The sequence below is a fragment of the Ailuropoda melanoleuca genome, chromosome 6 (assembly GCF_002007445.2).
Source record: "Ailuropoda melanoleuca isolate Jingjing chromosome 6, ASM200744v2, whole genome shotgun sequence".
NCBI lineage: Eukaryota > Metazoa > Chordata > Mammalia > Carnivora > Ursidae > Ailuropoda > Ailuropoda melanoleuca.
The window spans coordinates 14,146,341-14,169,508 of record NC_048223.1 but is presented as its reverse complement, the minus strand read 5'-3'; the positions used below and the strand labels follow the sequence as shown (position 1 = coordinate 14,169,508).

The 23,168-nt window shown below is 48.2% G+C and overlaps 1 protein-coding gene across 2 annotated transcripts in view; it reads right to left on the bottom strand.

The window, feature by feature from the left end:
• SLCO2A1 (solute carrier organic anion transporter family member 2A1) overlaps window positions 1–23,168 on the bottom strand; it is a 79,436-nt gene that overhangs the window by 16,276 nt on the left and 39,992 nt on the right. For both annotated transcript variants that reach the window (XM_034661976.1, XM_034661975.1), the window contains exons 3-6: window positions 21,397–21,559; window positions 3,874–4,101; window positions 2,916–3,014; window positions 762–898 (exon numbers count right to left, since the gene is read on the bottom strand). In XM_034661976.1, the coding sequence (XP_034517867.1) occupies window positions 762–898; window positions 2,916–3,014; window positions 3,874–4,101; window positions 21,397–21,559 (627 nt within the window). The remainder of the gene's footprint in view (window positions 1–761; window positions 899–2,915; window positions 3,015–3,873; window positions 4,102–21,396; window positions 21,560–23,168) is intronic.

Genomic DNA, 23,168 nt, shown 5'->3' with positions numbered 1-23,168 from the left:
CAAGAACGTCTCTCCCTGCCCTCACCTCGGCTGTCTGGCAACCACTGCCCTGGCTCTCAGCCTCATCCCCCATCTCTGCAAAGGCTTCTTCAGATGGCCAGCTGTCCATCCTTCCTGTCTCCCCGACCTCAACCCAGATGCCATGGTGCCACCTGCGTGGTCACCCAGTCACCCAGCACCCCAGAACTTCATGGGATTGGAAGAAGTTTTAGACCCTAGGCCTAACATCAAAGCCCCACCGAGACTTCTTGTCTCTGTTTTCTATGCCCATCCTCTTCTGACTTCTTTACAGCAGACAGGGCCAGCAGACACACAGAGGGTCCAACTGCTCACAGCCAGCTCGCAGACACACAGAAGGTCCAACTGCTCACGACCGGCTTGCTCTCAGCCCACCCACCCACTCTTCAGCTCTAGGGGTCTCCTTCCAACTCAGTCCTGCACGTTCACACATGATGGGCCAACAGTGCCAGGTCATATATTTGACCTTCTCCTTTTTCCTGGCTCTTAACTGTGAACTTGGTGTTTTCCAAACTGCTTCCCTCCTGATGCCTGAGATGCTGACACGGTAAGGGGACACTGATGAGAGACCATCTTTTGGAAATTCACTAGCACTCTCACCTCTCAAAGCCCCTGAGAAATCCTGTGTCATATAACTTGTTTAGATTTCACCCAGAATTTGCTTCTCAGTTCAGTTTATTTTTTCCCCACACCTCCCTTTCTTGAACTCTGATAGGCAGAGTCATGGGCTCTCAGAACCTTACCTCCGTTTCCCTGAGCATTGTTCGAGGAAAGAAAAAAAAGGGGAAAGAGGTAAGAACCAAGGAGGCTGAGGAGATGAGCAGGCCCAGCCACCAGGCTCCAATCCACCGGGGGTCTCCGGGGGTCAGGTTAACGGCAGCTGCAAAGAAAGCAAAGGCAACAGTGTTTTCTGGATAAATGTCGGATCTCATGTTGCTGGAAAGAAGGCTGTGATCAGGGGGACTTTCTTCCCGTGACGCAGAAGAGGTAAGCCATAAGCTAGAATCTGAGTCAAGACAACATTCCCTCTCCAGGCCAGCGGGTCTCCAGAGCATGGCAGCCAGCAAGCTTACGGCTGAGATGTAGAGAATCCCCAGGCAGAAGGAATCGGAGCCGTGGCCTCACTTTTATTCCCAACCCCTGATAGGAATAACAGTGAGGGAGGCTGCACCCACCCACCTCCAGCCAATGAGAAAACTGAGGATCAGAGACATTAGCTTTGCCCTGGTCCAAGGTCAAGGCTGGTAAGGATTATTTCATTGGTCAATTTTAAGCCCATGTCTCTCTGGTGTCCAAACTGCACTCTTAACCACTGAATGCTACTGCCTCCCAACCTGATGATCCCTAAGGAAGGAAGCCCCATGATCCTTAGGAGCCTGAGGGAACAACCATCATCAGAGTGGGCTGCTTAGCCTCCAGAGGAGATACTTCTGGCAATGTCTCCCATCCACATCTGAAAATCTGCCATTGTGTCTCTCTTTGTGAAGAAACTATGTGGGCATGGAAGGAGGGAAGAGGTAGCAGAATGGCCCTCAGCCAAGCAATGACAGGCATTGCTGGGCACTATCCCTGGTACTGGGACTCAGCTGCAAGTCTCTTTGGGCAAATAAGAGGCAGGAACCAATTTAGGAAGTGCCAGTAAAAGGGCAAAGATGGCTTGACCCTGAGGCAGAAAGCTTCCCCTGCCCTTTCCCTGTCCTGTGAAGTAAAGGCAGGTGACACTTCAAGGAAGACACTGTGGTCTGATGGTCCCCAGGCACAGGAGTCTATGGACTCTGGCAGTATGGTGGCTTTAATGCCTGTCCACATTCTTTGGTTAATGGGCAGTCTCTGATCTGTGTGCCAGAAACTGGTGGGGGTACTATTCCTGAGAGTCTGGCTCAGACCTGCCTTCTAGCCACATCTTCTGGCTTGTGGGAGCTTTCAGTATCACCCCCACACTCTACATATGTTCCACCTATTGGCTTTGTCCAAGTAGTTTTCTCCACCTGGAAGGCAGAAATCCCACCCACCGATGGGGCTCGATGCGGACGTCAGCTGCCTGGAAAGCCCTCCCTGACCACTTTAGGCAAGAGCACTGTCTCCTGCCTCAGAGCTTCCAAAGCACTTTGCCTGCCCCTCTGTGACAGTGCTGGCTCTCCCTGCCCTCTAGGAGGCTGGGGGGCATAGGACAAACTTACAAAGGCCATGAGCTCTTGCAGGATTCGTTGGAGGGCTGGCTCCATGAGTGGTTACCTCCGTGTTTGTGCCCTGGTCTATAGACCATATGTCCTCCTCATTCTAAGATACACAGGGATTTAGTCCATACCATTTTGTGAAGAATAAGAGTTCATACATGTAAATGTCTTAATATATATCAGGCATGTTCTAATCCTTACAACGACTCTATTTTACTATCATCAGCCCCATTTTACAGATGAGGAAACCGAGGCACAGATAGAGATGCTTGCTCAAGATCACTCAGCCAGTGAGAGGAGGAGCCAGGATTAGACACAGCTTGCTTAGTACCAGAACCCACAGAGTTAAACATGATGTGAATATAATCCATGTGTATATTTTATGTAGTGCTTCTTTTTTATCCTCAAAAGAGCTCTTACTAGACCACCTTAGAATCCAAAGACCATAAAACTATTTTTAATACCACCACCAAGATGGGAAGCTGTGGTGGCAACAGCTGAGGCCCTGCCCCAGCTCTCCAGGTTTCTTGCTACAAACTTCCCGAGGACAGAAAGGGTCCTGTGCCAGAGAGGCACATGGTCTGCTTTTGGCCGTCTGACGCTCTGCAGGAGTGAATGAATGAGGGAGAGAAGAGGCCCAGGCATCTGGAGTTAAAGCTTCGTTTTCTGCCCTGCCTGGCTGGAGCTTGGGGAAGCTGCTTCATGGAAGCACACACTCACCTGTGTCCACTCTGCCATAGTCCACGAAGATCTGCAGCATGACAGAGCCCAGCAGGTACCCGAAAGCCGGTCCAAACACAGAGATGGCAAACAAGATGGCTGGAAGGGGAGGAGGAAGAGGAGGCTGAGAGAACTGGGGAGGGTGTGGCAGCCCCAGGTTCTCTCCCTGGCTGAGGGATTCCCAACATGTCACCCCACTTGTCCCCTGGCCCTCACAAGTCCGCACCGTGGGCATTTCCCATAGACAAGACCAGAATCACTCAAGATCCTGAGATGTGCAGAACCCAAGCTGCTTCTCCTCCAGCCAGCTGCCAGAGAGATCCACTGGCCAGGAGGAAAAGCCACCCCAGCATTTAACGATTCCTGTCGGGTGTGCTGGTGGGTGAAGCTCCCTGCAAGTACCATGCTGGGACCCCTGGAAGGAGCTGGGGGGCCACTGAGGCAGGGCGGGTGCTCTGTCTGGTTTGGGGTGTGGGCTTCGAGAATGCTCAGTGTAGCTTTTTCTAAGGGAAGGATGGGGGCAGTCAGATGGTCATTTGTTATCTGCTTTGCTTATCCTTCCTTGAGGCCATCCTGTCCCTAAGTGGACAGTTCGGGAAGATATGGGTACTGCGGCCTGTGCCTGGAGGACTGGACAGCAGCAGTTCCAGGAGCTGGTAAAGGAGCTCCCCTGTGCCCAATGTGGGGCTAAGAGGTTATCAACATTACTTACATAATCCCACAGCTGCCCAGGGCACGGATACTATTAGCCCCTGGGCCACCTGCCCAGCATCACACAGCTGGTAGGTAATAGAGCTGGCATTCGAACCAAATCTGTCTGCTCCCCAAACCTCAGCATTCATCTGCTGTGTTGTGGGGCAAAGAGGGCTTGACCTCGATTCAGCCCCTCAGGGTCTGAGCAAGTGCTGCTTCAGGACTGGGCTCCTTCCCTGCAGCCCTCCTCAAGCCTGTGACTCACAGATATACAGGGGTGAGTTGTTGGGCTCAGAGAAGTCGTCCACATAGGAGATTCCGAATGGCTGAATGGGCACCGTCCCGACACCTGCCAGCAGCTGGGCGAACACCATGAGACCCCACATGCTGCTGGTCTCCTTCCGGGAGTCCTGGGTGGTGCTGTGGCACTTGCTGGGGGGCAGGTCCTGCCAGTGCTTCTGACAGAGCTCGGCTTGGAAGTGGCTGCTGTTCCCTGCAATGAGAGGGCATGCTGGTCACCACCCAGCCTTCTGGTCCCATCAGCTGGCCTCCAAACCTGCCCTTTCTCTGAGGCCTTTGGGAAGTGACTACAGACACAGAGATCAGAGTGTGGGTTCCCTGTTCCGGGAGCAGTCCTTCTTCAGTGGGAGGGGAATCTTCCACCCATGGCTATTCATTCTTTGTCCTCTATGGGTAAAGGCAGGGAGCTGATGGAGGCCGATACTGTCTTTCCTGGAAGAAAGGGTCACCCAATGGAAAAGGGGGATCCAGGACCAAAACCCAGGCTTGCTGGCCTGAAGTGCCCCATGTTGAGCCTCAAGCTTGGGGTCCCTAGGGTGTGGTTTTCTTTAGCAGGACAAAGGCCATTCTGTCTCACAGAACACAGTGTCAGCCCCACCTGGGATGCATCCCTCCTGTGTCGTGACCCTTGGAGCCTGATTCCTGGATAAGACTGGCACTGTGTCACACAGAGGCATTTAATGTCCTTTCAGAATGTGTGCAGCAACCAAGAATCCTACAACTTGGGGAGCTGGAAAGGACTTGAGACCTCCTATCTCAATCCCTCCTATTATAAATGGGGAGTTGAGGCTGCACCCACTGAAGCCAGGCTGTACCTTGAGACCCTTCTGTGAGCGTCCTGGAGACTCCCAGCATGCCGTGAGCACCATGCGGCCTGTGGCTGTGGGGACCAGACCAGGCTGGACTGTCACTTCCACGCGGCTCTTTTTAACTTGGCTCAAACTAACCACTCAGCACGGTTAGCTCTCCAAGGCCTCAATAGCTCTTGAGGGCTCCCTTCCATAAGATCCCTTCTTCTCCTGCCTTGTCCAAGTCAATGAACACCACTGACATCACTGATCTTGCTCTACAGGCTTGCTCGTTTCACACTAACATAATTCCCTTTAATTCTCATTTGGGGTGCTCCCAGAGAGGATATAAGCTCTGATCTATGTGGGCCTCAAAGCCCCACAGAGAGGAAATATGAAGGCTGTGGACTAGATCTGCCCTTCATGCTCAACTCTGCCCCAGGCTGCCCTGGATGGTGGGGTGGGAGAGGGTCTGCCCTCCTCATTGCCCTCTCCCTCCCCGAGGCACGTATGTTCTGTCCAGCCTGGCCCCACCCTTACCTGTCCTCTACACTGGTGTTCTTATAGGACACATTTGAAAACTGCTGGCCTATGGGGCTCCCCCATTGAACAGGAGGCCTGTCCTGGGAACAGCAAGGGAGGGCAAGATGTCTTCTTTTTTTTTCTTTTTCTTTTTTCTTTTTTTGTTAAAGGAAGTTTCCAAAGGAATTTTTAGGTTTGTTTTGTTTTTTTAAAGATTTTATTTATTTATTTGACAGAGAGACAGCCAGAGAGAGAGGGAACACAAGCAGGGGTACTGGGAAAGGAAGAAGCAGGCTGCCAGCGGAGTAGGGAGCCCAATGCAGGGCTCAATCCCAGGACCCTGGGATCACGCCCTGAGCCAAAGGCAGATGCTTAATGACTGAGCCACCTAGACACCCCGGCAAGATGTCTTCTTGTCAGGGTCATCCAGACTGGGGGAAATCTTGGATGCTGAGTCCTGAAAAAACTCCTGGACCAAATTTCATTCATCCTCAGTTGGTCAGTTCTTTGGCCAAGAGTGACTGTGGGCAGGCACTCTGCTGGGGTGGGGGACAAGGAGGTGACAGAGACAGGAGCAAGCGCTGCCTTTACAAACTCTTCAGCCCACTGTGGTACACAGCTCATTGAAGAAGCAACCACAATCCTGCCTGCTCCAATCCAAACCACAACAAAATACCCTTTCGCACTCATCAGGATGGTTACTATCAACAACAACAACAACACACAGAAAGTATTAAGTGTTATTTGTGTAAGATGTGGAAGTTAGAGCCCTAGTACATTGCTGGAAGGAATGCAAAATGGTGCGGCCACTACGGAAAATAGTATGCAGTTTCTCAAAAAACTTTAAATACAACTACCATACAATTCAGCATTTATACCTCTGGGCATATACCCAAAAGAACTTAAAGCAAGACTTAGCAGATATTCATACACCAGCCTTCATCGCAGGGTTATTCGCAACAGCCAAAAGGTGGAAACAATCCAAATGTCCATCAAGGAATGAATGGATGAACAAAATGTGATAGATACATACAATGGAATATTACTGAGCCTTAAAAAGAAAGGGAATTCTGACACACGCTACATACAAAATGGAAGAACCCTGAAGGCATTATGCTAACTGAAATAAGCCAGACACAAAAGTACACACAGTGCATGATTCCACTTCCGTGAAGAAGCTCGAATAGACAAATTCATAGAGACAGTAAGTAGAATGGTGGTTATCAGGGGCTGGGCAGGAGGGGATGGGGAGTTAGTGTTTAGTGGGTACGGCTTCCAGATGGGAAAGATGAAAAGTTCTGGCACTGGATGGTGTTGGTACTCGCACAATAGTTATGTTACCTCTCTCTCTCTCTCTCTCTCTCTCTCTCTCTCTCTCTCTCTATATATATATATATATATATATATTCCCACAATAAATAGTAACGTAGCCTGATCCATACTGAGTCAGGAGAGGACAGGGAGCATGTGGGAGAAGCACAAACCCAACGTGGCTGGGAGAGGGTTTGGGAAGATTCCTGGAGAAAGTGGCCCTGAGCTAAGAAGAAGCGATAGGGGTAGACAAAGATCAGCATCGAGGAGGACTGAGGAACAGCAAGGTGGAGGGGCTCAGAGATGCGGGTGACACGCTCCATGGCACGAACACAGTGCAGTACAAGCAGCATGCAAGTGTAAGCAGGGTGAGGCACGGCCACTCCAGGAGGGCTAGTGGGGCCTGGGAAGGGGCATGGATTGTGTCCTAAGGAAACCCCAGAAGGGTCAAGATCCTGACGGGAGAAGTGCAACGAACACACGGGAGGCATTAAGACCAATTTGCAAGGCCCGTATGTAGGGAGTGGAATTGACCCAATAAAGAGCTATTTGGTGGCAAAATAAGTGAGGCCGTGCATTGCACGAGGGGCAGGGAGAGCTGGCTGGCTCTGCGGCCGTGTGGGACCGGGATGCACAGCTCAGAGGCATGCGTGCGAGACACGCAAGGGCAGGCTGGCAGCAAGAGTGCATGACAAAGGCCTGGAGAATGAATGTTTCTTTTCAGAGTTCTAGTTCTTGATTTCTCTGATTCTTATTATTTTACTGCATTCACATTTATTAGAACATTGTTGCTGGCTTGGCTGGCAACACTATTTTCTGTGGGACACATAATGGTCATCGAAGATAGTAGAAATGCTGACTGGCTTATTCAGTCTTTACACGGCACATTGCAGGGTATGCCAGTGCCACAAAAATCCTCACAAAATTCCACCCGATGAAACGTCCGGGAGGCAAAACCCTCTGGGGGTCATGTGTTATCATTAACTTTTAGAATGTCGCATTCCCTGTCAGGAACTGTCTTTATTAAAGTGTGTATTTTAAAATACAGTCAATTGGCCCCAACTCCAAGTCTATGGAGTTCCTCTTTGGCTCTTCCGCATGCCAAATCAATTCAAGATCTCTTAATGAACTCTCTTCTCCTTATGCCAGCCCTGAATGGGGCCAAATCCACCCAGGCCCAGGCCGTGACTCATACGAAATCCACCTGCAGAGGACCAGGCTTCTTGCACCAGGGAGCACTGCCCGTGGGGAGGCAGCGGCTGGCTGTCCTGGGGGCAGGGAGCCCCCGAGCCAGGAAGAGCAGGGTGCGGCAGTGGCTAGGACCTGCTGCTCCCTGCCTCGATGTGGGCACAGGTATTTATGCCAGAGACAGGCATAGGGTGGGCTTCCCAAGAACTCATGCCTGGGACTCCAGCAGTGGGTGGCCATGGCCGGCTTCCTCTGGTGAGAGCGGAGTCTTCTAGAATTTAGACCATTAGGCTCTCCTCTTAAAAATCTAGAGGACAGGCATCAGTGAGTCCAAGGGGTGGAAGAAGGAGGAGGAAAAGACCTTGTGTCAGAAGACCTCGGCAAAACTGGTGGTGGGTGGGGGGACTCGGCTTTCTTTGTCCCGCTCCACCCTTCTCCTCCCTGGACTGGATTTCTCAGCTTCCTTTAGGAGCTCAGGCCCACGTGAAGGAGAGACAGAGCACCTCTCCCCATTTCTCAAGCATTCCAGCAAAGGCCCTGTACCCAGCTACTCTCCATTGACCTATGGAAGCATATCACCCTCCTCTTCTGATGTTGCTAGCTCTGACCTACCCACCGTGTCAAATCCTGTGGTAAGGTCAGAGAAACGGCTGCCTATTCCAGCCACCACAGACTCCAGAGGCTGCCTGCCCACCCAAGGTCTCTTTCCTCCACCTTGGAGGGCCCTGAGAAAGGAAGGGAGGGAGGGGAGTCTGTTCATTAGAGGGATGTCAGTCTGTTTCTCATCTTCCCCGAGGCAGACTTCTGGAAGGCTCAAGTTCATCAGAGCACATTCTTTTCCCACAAGACACCAGAAGTCTGCTGTGCCAGTTTTCACAGGGCTGTGAAATGCTAACTAGAAACAGGCTGGGACCTCTCTCCTCTTCCAGCTACCCCAGCACCACCCCAGCTGCACGTGAGTCAATGCTCTGACTCATTCCACAATTTAAATTGAAAGTTTCAGTTCTAATTTCTGGACCCCTCAGTCAGTTTGGAAAGATAGGGGACTCTGTTGCAGGAAGGTCTACTTCCCCAGAATGGGACCTACAGAGACAGAGCAAGGTCTAGTCACTCCATTGTTCAAGGACACACATTCCAGGTGTGGCCGGGCTGAGGCCAGCTGGAGGGCTGCCAAGGGTATAAGAAGAGGTCTCTGCACAAAGATCTGAAACTGGGTCTGGGAGAGGACCCTAGAAGGGTCAAGCAACATAGGAAGGCCACGACAATGGGGCTTTCCTTTGACTAGTCATGCTCATCATTCTGGTAGAAGAAAGAGAGTTTTTCCAGGGAACAGAAGGGCGACAGTGAGTTTTCCTTCAAGTCACGTTCCTTGAAAGCCACACAGACCTCCCTGCTCAGAAAGGGACATGGTTTGTGGGTAAGTGGGGTCAGGTGAGGCAAGACCCAAGCCTCAGAAGCAATCCATAAGAGAATAATAGGAAAAGGCTGGGGGGTGCTTCTGGAGAGTTTTCTGGAAACATGGCCAAGGTGCCAAGCCCTCAGGCTATCAGCAAACCCCCGGAACCTCATTCAGAATGTTCCACTCTGAAGGACCTATTTCCTCATCCTAAATTCAGCTACTCAACAGTTCTTCCCGAAAACTCTGGCAACACCCACCAGCAGGCCTGGAACAGACTGTCCCAAACTCAGACATGATTTGAGGTCTCAAAGTGGTTTGCAAAGTGGGTTTTTCACACATCAGAAGTGATTGGGTTCCCAGTGCACTTCACAAAGCCTTGTTACTCCATAATGCCCTGCTAACAATATGTGGTCTATTCCAACTAGACTAAGTCTCCACTTACAAAATAATTTCTACGGGCATATGCATTCCAAGTTTCATTTTGGGAAACTAGGGGAACAGATTCTTCTGTACCAGCAGAAACTGAAAGAGTCAGGTTTGACAGCCTGAGACACATCATGGGGGAGTGAAAGGGATTCATATTTTGAAACCAGACAAATCAAGTTCAAATCTTGGTTCTACCACTCACTGGTTGGGGGCCTCTCTGAACCTCAATGTCTTCATCTCCAAAAAAGATATAATAATACCTACCTTGCGATATTCTTATTAGGATTAAAAATAATGGGTATATTATAACCTGGAACATAGTGATCAAATAATATCAATTTTCACCCAAAGAGACCAGAAACTTTGAGAAATTTAAATGAAGAAGGGAGATGGTGGAACCCTGGAGACAGGTGATAAAGCCCAGGTTTCTAAGAACTTGGGGGCTGGGTCTAGACTAGAGACAAGTAAGATCAGTGCTGATCACCAGCAGAGGATGGATTGTAATGAAGGAGCTGCTTGGAAGGGTTCATATCTTTGACAGGAAAGAGTGAGCTCAGGGAGTAGAAGGAGTGTTCCTATGTTCTGCTCTCAGACTGAGTTTGCAGGACTAGTTCTGAGACTGAGGCTGGTCACCTCTTCACACAGCGTCACCCTGGCACTAGCGGGGGCCCCGGGGAAAATGCCTACTTGTATTGAGGAGGCCATGTGACCAACGAGCCAGACGTGAGAGGGCAGGTCCACTGTGCACAGTGAAACAAGGCTGGACGTTACCCTGCTGGCAAGGGGCTTTCCCCACCCATACTCTTGCCCCTGCACCCTAAGGAACTGCCACCAGGCCAAGGAAGAAGGCATTGCCTGGGCTTGGCTCATCATCAAAGCTATTTCTTAGTGGATAGTAAGGACGAAAGTTAGACCTGAGTGAGAAGGATGGTGGTTTAAAGCCATTTAATTTTAATTTTGGAATTTTATTAATATTAATATTGGAAGAGATATGAGTTTAATATGCACCCCCCAATTGGGAGTGAAGCAGAACTTATTCTTCACAGGTTTATTCAACAGGCTGATGAGGAGTTCTTCGAAAAAAAAAAAAAGTGATTGGCTGAGCCAACATGAGTTCATCAAGAGCCAGTCATGCCAAACCAACCATTTCCTTTGTTAGTGGGGCTCACAGACCAGCAGGAAGTTGTAACATGGTGTTACTTGACTGGAGGAAGCCTTTTGACAAAGCCTGTCATGATATCTTGGTAGACAAGATGCGGACACGTGGCTGGGGAGTCCTCTGGGGAGAACTGGTTCAAAGCGTGCCCAGGGCTGGCATCAATGGGCCAGTGCGACCCGGGAGATGGTCCTAACTGTATGCCATTCAACACTGTTGTCACAGACTTGGGTGAAAGCAGGAACAGCTGACAAATTTCTGAATGACACAAAACTGAGAGGAATAGTTAACAAGACAGACAAACCATAAGAGACTCTTAATCACAGGAAACAAACTGAGTGTTGCTGGAGGGGAGGGGAGTGGGGGGATGGGATAACTGGGTGATGGACATTGGGGAGGGTATGAGTGTAATGAGCACTGGGTATTATATAAGACTGATGAATTACAGACCTGTACCCCTGAAACAAATAATACATTATATGTTAATTTAAAATAAAAAGGAGAAAAAAAAGACAGTCCAAAACCTGAACACTCAAAATTAGGCCTGAGGCTATAAGGAGGGGCTCCAAGCAAGGAAATGAATCTAATGGAATCAGTCTGGACTGCTATACCAAAGTATCCTAGACTGGGTGGCTTGTAAACAACAAAAATTTATTTCTCACAGTTCTGGAAGGTGGACATCTGAGACCAGGGAGCCAGCACAGATAGGTTCTGATGAGAGCCTCTTCTGGGTGGCAGACTGCCGACTTCTTGTTACGTCCTCACAAAGCAGAAAGAGAGTGAGGGAGCTCTCTGACCTCTTCTTATTTTTTTTTTTAAGATTTTATTTATTTATTTAACAGAGAGAGACAGCCCACAAGAGAGGGAACACAAGCAGGGGGAGTGGGAGAGGGAGAAGCAGGCTTCCCGCTGAGCAGGGAGCCCGATGTGGGGCTCGATCCCAGGACTCTGGGATCACGCCCTGAGCCGAAGGCAGACGCTTAATGACTGAGCCACCCAGGCGCCCCAGCTCTCTGACCTCTTATAAGGGCTCTGATCCCATTAATGAGGACACAACCCTTGTGACCTAATCACCTCCCAAAGGCCTCACCTCCTAACACCATCATGGTGGTCCTGACTTCTCTGTGCTGTTTCCCCCCTTTAGATCTGAGCCTCACATCCTTTCTGATGTTGGCCAATCCAAGCTCTGAATCCTGAAGAGTCCTTTTGCCCTGTCTCTTGCTGGTTTCCTGTCTCCTGGTGGGTGACACACTATCCAAATGTGCCTGGTGGTTCCCATTTCAAACCTTTGGGCCACAGGAGGTATCTGGGCACAGCCAATGGTTCTGCTCTAGCAGGTGTGGCAAGAAGGGCAGAAAGTTCCTCCCTGTGTCCTCCAGGGATGCTCAGGGAGCCCCAGGCCTCCTGCAGAAGAGATCAATGGTTTCTTTAAACCATAATCCCCAGTGGGACAGGGGCCCACACTGTTTCTGTGGGACTATCCCTCACTCCCTAACAGTTTTCCCGAGCCACTGGAATAGTAACCACCCTTTCTTTTCCTCCCTGACTCTCCCGAGGAGACCACCCCCTGCAACCACTCACCATGCCCAAGACACACTCAGCCGAAGATGCTGGAGAAGTGTCTCCCCAGGGGAGCAGGGTGCAAGGTACAACTTGCAGGATGTAGCTTGCTTGCCTAGCACTGTCCCCCTCCCCCCCAGACCCAAGGAGGGCTGTCACCCCAGCCTCATTCCTGAACAGGGGAAATGACTAAACAAGCCTTGGGGGCCTGACTGGGAGGGGGAGCCATGCTCAGGTCTCTACTCAGGCCTCAGCTGGAGACTTCGGAGAACAAGAGGTTCTCATTTCCAGGCTGGCCAAAGGGGGAGATTGTAGCTTGCCCACAAAACAGATGTTAAGAGAGCCTGACAGACAGTCAACAACTCTTACATTGACTGCCATGGTCCTATTTAGAGAGGCCATGGTCCTATTGCCATGGAAACAACCAGTTCACCTGAGGAGCCCCAGCTCCTTCCCAGGCCTTCCCAAATGTTCAACACCACAGCCTAGCGTTTTCTATCATTTCTCCCCATTGGTTTCTATTCTTTCCTACACTATGTATTAAAAAATGTTCCACATCAAATTTCATTAGGTTTTGCTATATTCATCTGTTTGGGGCTATTTTTTTTCTCAGTTGATTTAATCACCCCCATGTGTTTTGTGATTCCCCCACCTCCCTTGTTGTTTTCTTTCCCTTTTCAGGTTAAATAGATCCAACTGGCCAGGTTGTACAACTTCTACCCCAATTGCCCACTCACTAACCCCCTCAACACACACACACTTTCCCCTTCCCCCCCAGATACACCCCCACCTCCACACCCTCACCAACCCCTGCCATACACACTTTCCCCTCTCACATACATCCCCATCTCCACCCTGCACATGCCTCCCCCACATTTCTTCCCTTGCACAGGTCCCTACCCCCACCCTTCCCATCTCCACATACATCCACTTCCTGTCCACACCAGTACACCTTCCCTCACACACACGTATACACAATTACCCCAGAGACACACTTACACTTCCCCCTCCCCCCGCCGAACACCTTCTGAGCACACCCATCTCATACCACAGCTGGGTGTTCACCACTGAACAGCCCTGAGCTTGTTTGCCATGAGCAGTTCCCTCAGTGGCAGGACCCTGGGGGGCTCCCATAGCTCAGCAGAGTGGGTTCAGCTCTGGGGTTTGGGGAGCTGATTCCAGGCCCTGTGTGTTGTCTACTGAGGAAGAAACACAGTCACTCAGGAGCCTGAGGCTTCCCCTCCTTCTGCCTCCTTACCACCCTCCTTCCCAGGGATACCCTTGGGATGAATGAGCATGGCTGAGCTGGCGCCTTTATGAATTAAGTTCTAGAAAGTGACTCTTCCCTCTCTTTTCATGACTGCTTCAAAAATACAATCCAACCCCCCACCTCTTATCTTACAGGAAGCTCCCTGCCTGTGTCCATCCATTGTCTGCATTGGGGCCAACTTCCCTCTGAACTTGGCTTAGGAGCTTTCACAGGTTACACCTAGTCCTGCCAGACATTGGTTTCCGAAGACCCTTCTCTTCTGTCCTGAGGGAAATGGTGTCACGCTGGCTTGTTTCCCATCTACCCGAAACATCTCTGCGCCTTCCAGAAGTGGTCTTGGAGGCTTGGCTGGGTAACTAGTCTTTTTTTCTAAAGGCGCCAGGGCACATTTCCGGACCCCTCTGACATTTAGAAAATCTAAACATTCATAAATGTCTGCCTGGCCTTTTTAAAATTAGCAATTAGCTGTTAAAGGTCTCCATGATTCCCACAATGTTCAGCCCCTCTTTATTTTTTTCCTAAAATACACAGTTACTCTTCATTTCCCATGTTCATTTCTGGAGTAGCTTTGCTCCAAGGGGAGGAAACCAGCAATCAAGACATAACAGGTCTGGGGGTCATTACTTATGAGTAACAAATTTCAAATGTCACATCAAGGGCAGGCAAAGAAAAATTTGGTGGACAGCTAACATGGGCATTTTACCTATACTATTTTGTGTTAATTTTGCCCTCAGAACACCCTGAAAGTGAAGGTATCATGGGTCCCATTTTACAGATAAGGAAGCTGAGGTTCAGAAAGGTAAAGTAGGAGCTTGCTTAAGGAGCCTTGGCAAGTAAATGGCTGAGCTGCATTTGAATGTTGAAGTCCATGCTCCACCCATCACACCAGGCTGCTCCGACTGAGGGTCTGGGAATACAGCAAAATAGCAGCCCAAGCTTCAGCTGAGAGAAATCCTATGGACTCACATATGGAGGATGCAGCAGGGACTATGTTGGGGGAGGAGCCCTGCCCCAGGCCAGAGCAGAAGACCTACAGTGAGGACCGCGGCAAAGCTGCCTTCAGATGCCGCAGGATGCCCAGCCCATCGGCCATGAGCTGTGAGACTCAGCTTGCTACAGGAAGCAGGGTGCTTGCTCATTTGGGACCCTAGTTTACCCAGCATCATACATATCTTATCCTCACCACTGCCAATTTTTTTTCAAAGATTTTATTGATTTATTTGAGAGGAAGAGAGAGAGAGTGATCGAGCATGAGTGGGGGAGGAGTAGAGAAACTAGCAGACTCCCCACTGAGCGTGGAGCCCAACGTGGGCCTCCATCCTAGGACCTCAAGGTCATACTTGAGCCGAAGTCAGACACTTAACTGACTGAGCCACCCAGGCACCCTACCCCACCACTGCCAGTTATAAAAGCCAACGTTTAACAGGCTCAATTCTGAGCAAACATCCTCGCAGCCCTCGTAGCCCTGTGAGCAAGTGTCCATTTCATACGGGGAGAAACTGAGCCTCAGCTGTGGAGGAGGTGGCCCGAGGAAGCACTGTGAGGGAGTCTCCATTCCCAAGGACTGCCTGACTCCAGAACACCATTCAGGGTGGTGCATTTAATAAAATTCATTTGTTCCTGATCGCCTTGCATAATTCAAAACTAAAGTTCCCATAGGAATACATTTGAAATAGGAGTTGCGTTTCAAACTGTTCCCATGAAGTGAGACCTTCTGGATATTTTCATTTGCACATATTAGCATAGCACATACTCATGCTGTACTGGTATCCAGCGCACAGCCCCAGAGAGATGCCACGGATGTGGCTCCTGGGCCAAAGTCCTCCTCCCACCTCCTGACACCGGGAAGATGCCCTGAAGATGGCTCAGCTCTGAGCACTTCCAGCTGCTGCTCCAACCCCAGCCAGAGCAAGGGAGACTGCTGTGCCTCACGGCTGCACTTAGCACTTACACAGATGAAACAAGCAACGACAATGAAAGAGTTTATTCTCCTGGCCTGTGGTTCCTCCCTGCAGGCTGAGAGGCCAGCTGTGGCCCCTGTCCCAGTCCCCTTCGGTTCCCCCTCACTGAAGTTTGGCTAAGAGCACTGAGGTCAAGCAGGGAATGGCAGAGTGTCTCCCTGTGAGCAGGGAGGACCATGGTGGGCTGAACCCCAGCCAATGGACTGTCCCTAACAAGGTGCAGAGTGATTTTTTTCAGAGGTCCGCCCGTCTCTAACCACCCTCTGTGGTGGCTGCTCTGTGCAAAGCAAATGCCATTGGTATGCGGCCCAGGCTTCGGGCAGCCAACCCACCAACCCACAGTGTGTGGTGCCTGGCAGGGTGCCCTCCCCTCAGCCTGGCCCCGGTGCCCCAGACTCCCTTGCTGACTTCATTAACCCAGTCCTCATGCTGCTGAGGAAGCGCAGGGACCCTGGGTCTGGAGTGGGCTTGGCACAGGGCTCTCTGGCAGGGTGGCCAGCAATGTCCGACTCTCCTTCAGAGCTGGCCTCAAATCCCTTGTCTAGACTGAGGAGGAGAAAGAGCATGGCAGGACACCTAGGTTTGCGTCTGTCTTCCTCCTGGACCTACTTGAAGAAGGATTCAGTCTCTACATGGTCCAAATAGATACAAGGCTGCAATGCAGTCATGAGAAGAGATAAGTTCACTGGTGATTTACATAGAGGTGGGGAAGATTCTCATGATCAGAACCCAACAGTCATTTCATCATTAGACACTGCTAGTCTGGCTCCATTCTTTCTCCATTCCAGCCACCTGTCTCTCCCTACCCGAAGTCTCACAACCCATAGAGGAGTCCCTTCGGGGCACCTGGGTGGCTCAGTTGGTTGAGCGTCTGCCTTTGGCTCAGGTCATGATCTTGGGGTCCTGGTGTCGAGCCCCACGTGGGGTCCCTTGCTCAGTAGGGAGTCTGCTTCTCCCTTTCCCTCTGCCCCCCACCCCCTTGCTCATGTGTGTACTCTCTCCCTCTCTCAAATAAATAACGTCTTTAAAAAAAAAAGGAATCCCTTTATCATTCTAAGTGATTCAACTCTTGAACCTGACCTCTAGATATGACAAAAAAAAAAGAAAAAAAAAGCCTGACATTTAAGCAAACAGGTAAACAGGAATCAGAATCAGTTATTCCCTTAGCATATCCTTTGGCGGCTCATTTATCCTCAGACATCTTCTACTCCAATACAGTGTGCCAAAGATGACCATTTGTGGACTGGGCCTCTCATTGCTGCTATCACAAAACCACTGTCATGTCTTACATCCTTCAAAACATGTACACGTTTATCCCTAATCAAGAAATTATCATAAAATTAGCTCCAGAGCAGTGTTGTTCCTGGGGTGCTGAGTGAATACAAATGCAAAACCACTTTGTAAGGCTATTCCCCCAACCCAGACCACACAAAATTTCTACAGGGGAAAAAAAATCCCACTACAAATGATCCCAGAGTCAAACATTATAAAACATACAGGAAATAATCCACCATGAACAAGAGCAAGCAAACACAAAACATGGGAGGATTAGCATTCCCAAAACTTTAGCTAAGGGGAGCAAACTGAAAAAGCCTATAAATATGCTTACAATAATTGAAGAGACCAAAGTAAAAATAGAAGTCATAAGACAATATCAAAAATCATGAAAATAGGGCAGAGAGATAGGAAAAACTAACATAATAACTTCAAGAAATTAGCAAAATATATAGAGCCATTAAAACGTACAATGTAGAGTATGAGTTGGATCAGATTAAGAGAGCTGGAAGGAGACTAAGTGGGCAGGAAGACGTACCTGGATCACCCAGGAGGTAACTTAGATGAATAAAGCATTCGAAACTATGAAAGACAAGAGACGAGGAGGGCAGACATCAAAATGTGTTATACACATTTTGTAACATATATATTAATGTATTATATATAATACATTATATATTATATGTGTTTACATATATTTTGTATATTTTTATATGTAATACATTATATGGATTTTTAGAGGAAAGAATGGACAAAATAGGGCTATGCAATATCGGGAACATTTCTGCCTGAGAGTTTTTCCGAATCAAAAAAACCCTGAATCTTCAAAAGAAATAGCACATTGAACTTCCAAACAGATAAGTAAAAATTAACCTTTACTTAGACACCATATGGTAGACATGCAAGACCACAAAGACGAGAGAAAATCTTAAAGTCAACTAGAAAGAAAAAACAGAACTCCCAGAAAGGAAAGACGATGAGACTGACGGAGAAGTCCCAACACCAGAAAGAGGAGCCAGGAGGCAGAGGCATGGTACCTTCAAAGCACTGAGAGGAGATAACTATGCATTAAAAATCCTGCTTGTACCCAAACCATAATGCAAGGACAAGGTTAAAACTGACATTTTCAGACACAGACTTAGAGATTTTCTCATTCATGGGCCCACCAGCAAGTAATGCTAATGAATATATTTCAGGAGAAAGGAAATTAAATCAACAAGGGTAGGTGAAATGCCAGAAGCAATTGTGAGCAAAGAAACCAGTAAACTTGTGGGTAAATACGCAGAAATGCTGGCTTATTTATACCTAACAACGACTATAATAATAATGGTTACTAGGGGGAGGTTAAAGACAGGCAGAACTAAAGTACGGGTCAACAAAAACATGGAAAATGGAAGAAGACTGTGAGCAGTAAAACATCCCAGCAACCTTACTTTGTTTTGTTGGAGAATAAAAGACATTCATCAGCTTTGGAGTTTGTTAAGTCATAGGTCAGTGTTAAAATGTAAGGGTAAGGGTGAGGCATACTGTGTTCATGGACTGGCAGACTCAATAAACATGTCCAGGATACCCAAATTGATCTATGAATTTAATGCAATTCTAATAAAAATTCCAGAAGCATTTTTTTTTAGATAGAGACAAGCTGATTATAAAACTTATATGGGAAGGCAAATGAATAAGAATAGATAAAACAATTTTGAAAAAGAAGAATAAAGCTGGAGGAATCATAGTACCCAATTTTACGTTTTAACTGTAAAGTTGCAGGAATCATGACAGTGTGATAGTGGGAAAGGACAGACACAGAGACTAATGGAAAAGAACAGAAAGTCTAGAAAAAGAGCCACACAAGTGTGACCAACTGATTTTTAATAATGGTGCAAAAAATATTTAGTGGAGAAAAGACAGTCTTTTTTTTTTTAAGATTTTATTTATTTATTTATTTGAGAGAGAGAGAGAGAGAGAGCACAAGCAGGGGGAGCAGCAGGCAGAGGGAGAGGGAGAAGCAGGCTCCCAGCGGAGCGGGATGCCCAATGTGGAGCTCGATCCCAGTACCCTGGGATCATGACCCGAGCTGAAGGCAGACGCTTAACTGACTTAGCCACCCAGGCGCCCCAAAAGACAGTCTTATTGATGAATGATGTTAAAATAATTTAACATCCATATACAAAAAGAAGAAAAAGAATCTTATAAAAAATTAACTCAAATGGATCATAGATCTAAATATAAGTGGGAAGCTATAAAACTTAAGAAGAAAAAAACCCCAGAAAACAAAAAACGCATGCATAGGAGAAAACCTTCCTGACCTGGAATTAGGCAAAGAGTTCTTAAGTGTGCACCAAAAGCATGACCCATTAAAGATAAAAGAATTATAAATTGTATTTCATCAAAATGAAAAACTTTTGCTTTGCAAATGATGGTGTTAAAAGAATATAAAAGATAGGCTAAGGACTGGGAGAAAACATTTGCAAATCTTCTGCCCAATAAAGAATCTGTATCCGAAATTTATAAAGAACCCTCAAATTGAACAATAAGAAAACGAATAATCCAATTACCAAATGGGCAGAAGGCTTGAACAGACACCTTCCCGAAGAGAATACATGCATGACAAATAAGCACATGAAAAGACGTTCAACATCATAAACTTATATTTACAAAAAAGAACCCAAAACACAAATATTTATAGCAGCTCTATTTGCACCTGGTACAAACCTGAAACAATTCAAATTTCTTTCAATGGGTGAGTAGGTAAACTGTGGTATATCCATGCAACAGAATGCTACTCAGCAAGAAAAAGGAATGAACTACCGATATATGCAATAACTTCAGTGAATTTCAAAGGCCTATGGCCCAGGAAAGAATCCAGTCTCAAGATGTTACATGCTCTATGCTTCCATTTCTGTGTTATTCAAAGCCACAAAACCATAGCGATGGAAATGGGTTAGTGGTTGCGGTGGCTGGGGAGAGTGTGACTATAAAGGAACAGCATGATGGATGTGTTGGAGTGATGGAACCGTTCTGTACCCTGATTGTGGTGGCCACACCAATCTCTAAGTGTGTTCACATTTATAGAACTGTGCATCACCCCCCAAAAAGTCAATCTTACTCTCTAATAATTTTTTTAGATGTTTCAACATAAGGCTAACTAGTAATGTGTAACTTCCACACCAGTAGAAGAAAAACAGATAAAACTAAAGAAGTAAGACATAACATTAGAAGGAAGAAAAGTGCACTGATAGGCAGTGAGCTGAAGCACACCAACCACAGGCGACCGGCCACCCCCTGAAGGAGAGGAAGTGAGGAGCCAAGAGGGAGTTACTGTCTTCTTTCTTTTTAAAAATGTTTTACCTAAATTCAATTTAGTTAACATACAGGGTATGTTTAGTTTCAGGGGTAGAGTTTAGTGGTTCATCAGTTGCATGTAACACTCAGCGCTCATTACATCACATGCCCTCCTTAATGCCTATCACCCTGTTACCACCATTAAAAAATAACATAAGAGGGGCCCCTGGGTGGCAAAGTCGGTTAAGCCTCTGACTCTTAATCTCAGCTTAGGTCTTGATCTCAGGGTCATGAGTTCAAGCCCCGTGTTGGTCTCCACACGCAGCATGGAGCTTACTTGGAAACACACACACACACACACACACACCAAAACCATAATATACCAAAACCACCAGGCTGTATACCTTAAATAGGTGAGCTGTATGGTATGTGAATTATGTCTCAATAAAGCTGTTAAAAGAAAAAAAGGAAAGATAAAAAGAAGTACCTGAAGGAAAACAGATGAATCTTAATGATTAGTATATAAGTGGTGTATTATTTTCTTTACTTTGCTACATTTTGATTTTTTCATATTAAAAAATAAAATAATTTTTTAAAGAAAATGGAACTCTTATCAGGCAGTTTCATGTTATTTAATTCCTTATTTATTACTTATGTAAAATCCTCATACATCTCTCCCTACCACAGGGCATATCACTAAGAACCAGAGACTCTGTTACAGAAGGGGCTATTTTGTCTAAGAATTAGGAGACCTGAGTCTGTCTCTCCCTAACTGACTGGTGCCCTTGGGAAAGTTACTGGACAACTTTGAATGCCAAGTTTTCATCTTAGACCTTTCTCTCCCTTTCACAGGTGTCCAGGAGAATCAAATGAGATCACAGTTTAAGTGTATTGTAACCTAAAGAATGATGGACGAATGTACAAATGTCAGGAAGTATTAAGCGCATGATTAAACATGCAGAAAACCCACAGATCTCATCATGGGCAATGCTCTGAGCCTCCGCCAAGCCCATCACAGGCACTGCTCAAAAGCATCCCCGCTTGTGTGCACTGGATCCTTCCTTGCATGGAGCACAGGGAATTACAGGGAATCACAGGGGGAGGTGAGCCACCAGCCGCATGCCCTGACCTCAGCAAGTCAGGGCTGCTCTGAAGCTCTACACAATTCTGTATGTTTTCACTTTCAGATGTGCTTTGGGGAGAAGCAAAAAATAAAAGCCAAGGACACTTTCTGCTGGGAGCGGACAGCATGGCCTGGAGTGGTGTTCACTGCCCTAGAAGCATCTCCACCAACTTTGGTGAGATGCCTACTCCTTCCTTATCCCCTTGAAGCAGGCGTTGGAGGCCACTTACCAATGCTGGCCACGGTGTACTGGTAGGGCTCTGAGAGGAAGTGTGGGAGGGTGAGGACGAAGGCACCCGAAGCTAGGAGGAGACCCCCAATGCCGATCAGCCGTGGACGGTGCACCCGGCTGCCGAAGTAGCTGACAAAGATGATAAGGATGGCGTTGCTGATCTGCAGAGATAGCAGAGAAGCTGAGTGAGGCCAGAGACTGTCCCTACTCACCCACAGAGAAGACCTGACTGTACTTGGACGAGGAAAAGCAGACAGGCAAGAGCCCCCCAGTGCCAGCCTCGCCCAGAGCCTCACAGGGGGCCCAGGAGGTGCTGTTTCAGCTCTCCCCCATTGTCAGAATCCCTTCCCAGCCTCAGCCTCCTGGACCAGACAAAGGGAAGTATCTAGAGACCAGGAAAAGCTCATCGCTGAAATTTCAACCATCTTAGTCCCAAACCTTTTGGGACAAAGTCCAAGGAAGCCTCCAGTTCTGGCTGGCTCCTAGGAACAGCACATACTAACTAAATGCCCTAGGGATGCTGGCTTGGTAGTCAGAATAACCACCAAGCAACATGTACGGTCTCATTTCATCATGCAACAACTCTCTTTTTGTGACCACAGTGGGACTCAAGAATAGTAGGTAACTTGCCCTGGCTATGAGATTAGGAGGTAGCTTGAACTGGGACTGCCTGAGTTTAAAGCACCCAGTCTTAACTGGACTGGTCTTCTGCCTCCCAGAGAAGTGGGTTTCTGCCCCACAGCTCTGCTTCTGACCTGCCCCTGGCCCTCCTTGGGCTTACTTCCACTCCTATCAGTGAGGGAGGAGCACTAAGCCATCCTTAAGTTCCTTCTGGGCCGTGAACCTCAGTAACTCCATGTTCTTGGTGCTCCCTGGAAGGTGTGGTCTCCCAGCCCCACCCTGTGCCAGGGAACGGAAGTGAAGGCCCAGCTTAGGGAGCAAGGTCTTAAAGGATAGAACAGGGTATTGGCAAATCTTCTGACTACAACTCCATCCAAAGAGAAGATCCTCTGGCCCAGAATGTAAGCTCACCTGGACTGGAGGAGCCCTGAATGTCAGCACCCACAACCCTGCCCTGTCCACACCACAGTCTCCTTCTGGCTGGAAAAGCAGGTGCCCCTGTCTCAGGAAATAGGAGCCAGCGTTTTGGTATATGACTCTTGTCAAGAACACCAACTGGCCAGTTCTCAGTTTTCTTACTTTACCTCTCAGCACCATGTGATTCAGATGACCATTTCTTCCTTCCTGAAACCTTTCTTTCACTGAGTTTCCCGGATACCACCTTCTCCTAGTTTTCTTCCCCTGGCAGCATCTTTTCCATTTCCTTGGCTGGTTCCTCCTTGCCTCCCTGAATTCTCAACTCCCATAGCTCAGTCCCTGAACCTCCACTCTTGTCTTGGTGAGCTCATCTGGTCCTGTGGCTTTCCATGTTCTGTGTGTGCTTCTAATTCTCACAGACTTAGCACAGCCAAATCTCACACCTCATCATCCCCCTCCCCGAAAACCTGGTCCCCCCACCCCAGTCCTCCTCATCTCAGTGAAATGGCACCTGCATCCTACCAATGGCTCAAGCCAAATACCTGAGCATCATCCCTGACTGCTCTTTCACAGCCACAGGCAGCCGTCAGCCATCTGGACCTTCAGCAGCCACCTGCAAGCTGCTTCTCTCCCACCTCTGTCACTACCTCCTGGTCTGAGCCCTGGTCGTATCCTGAACTTCTTACAGCATCCTCCTCCTTTTAGCAGATGTCTGCCTCCCCTCTTGCCTCC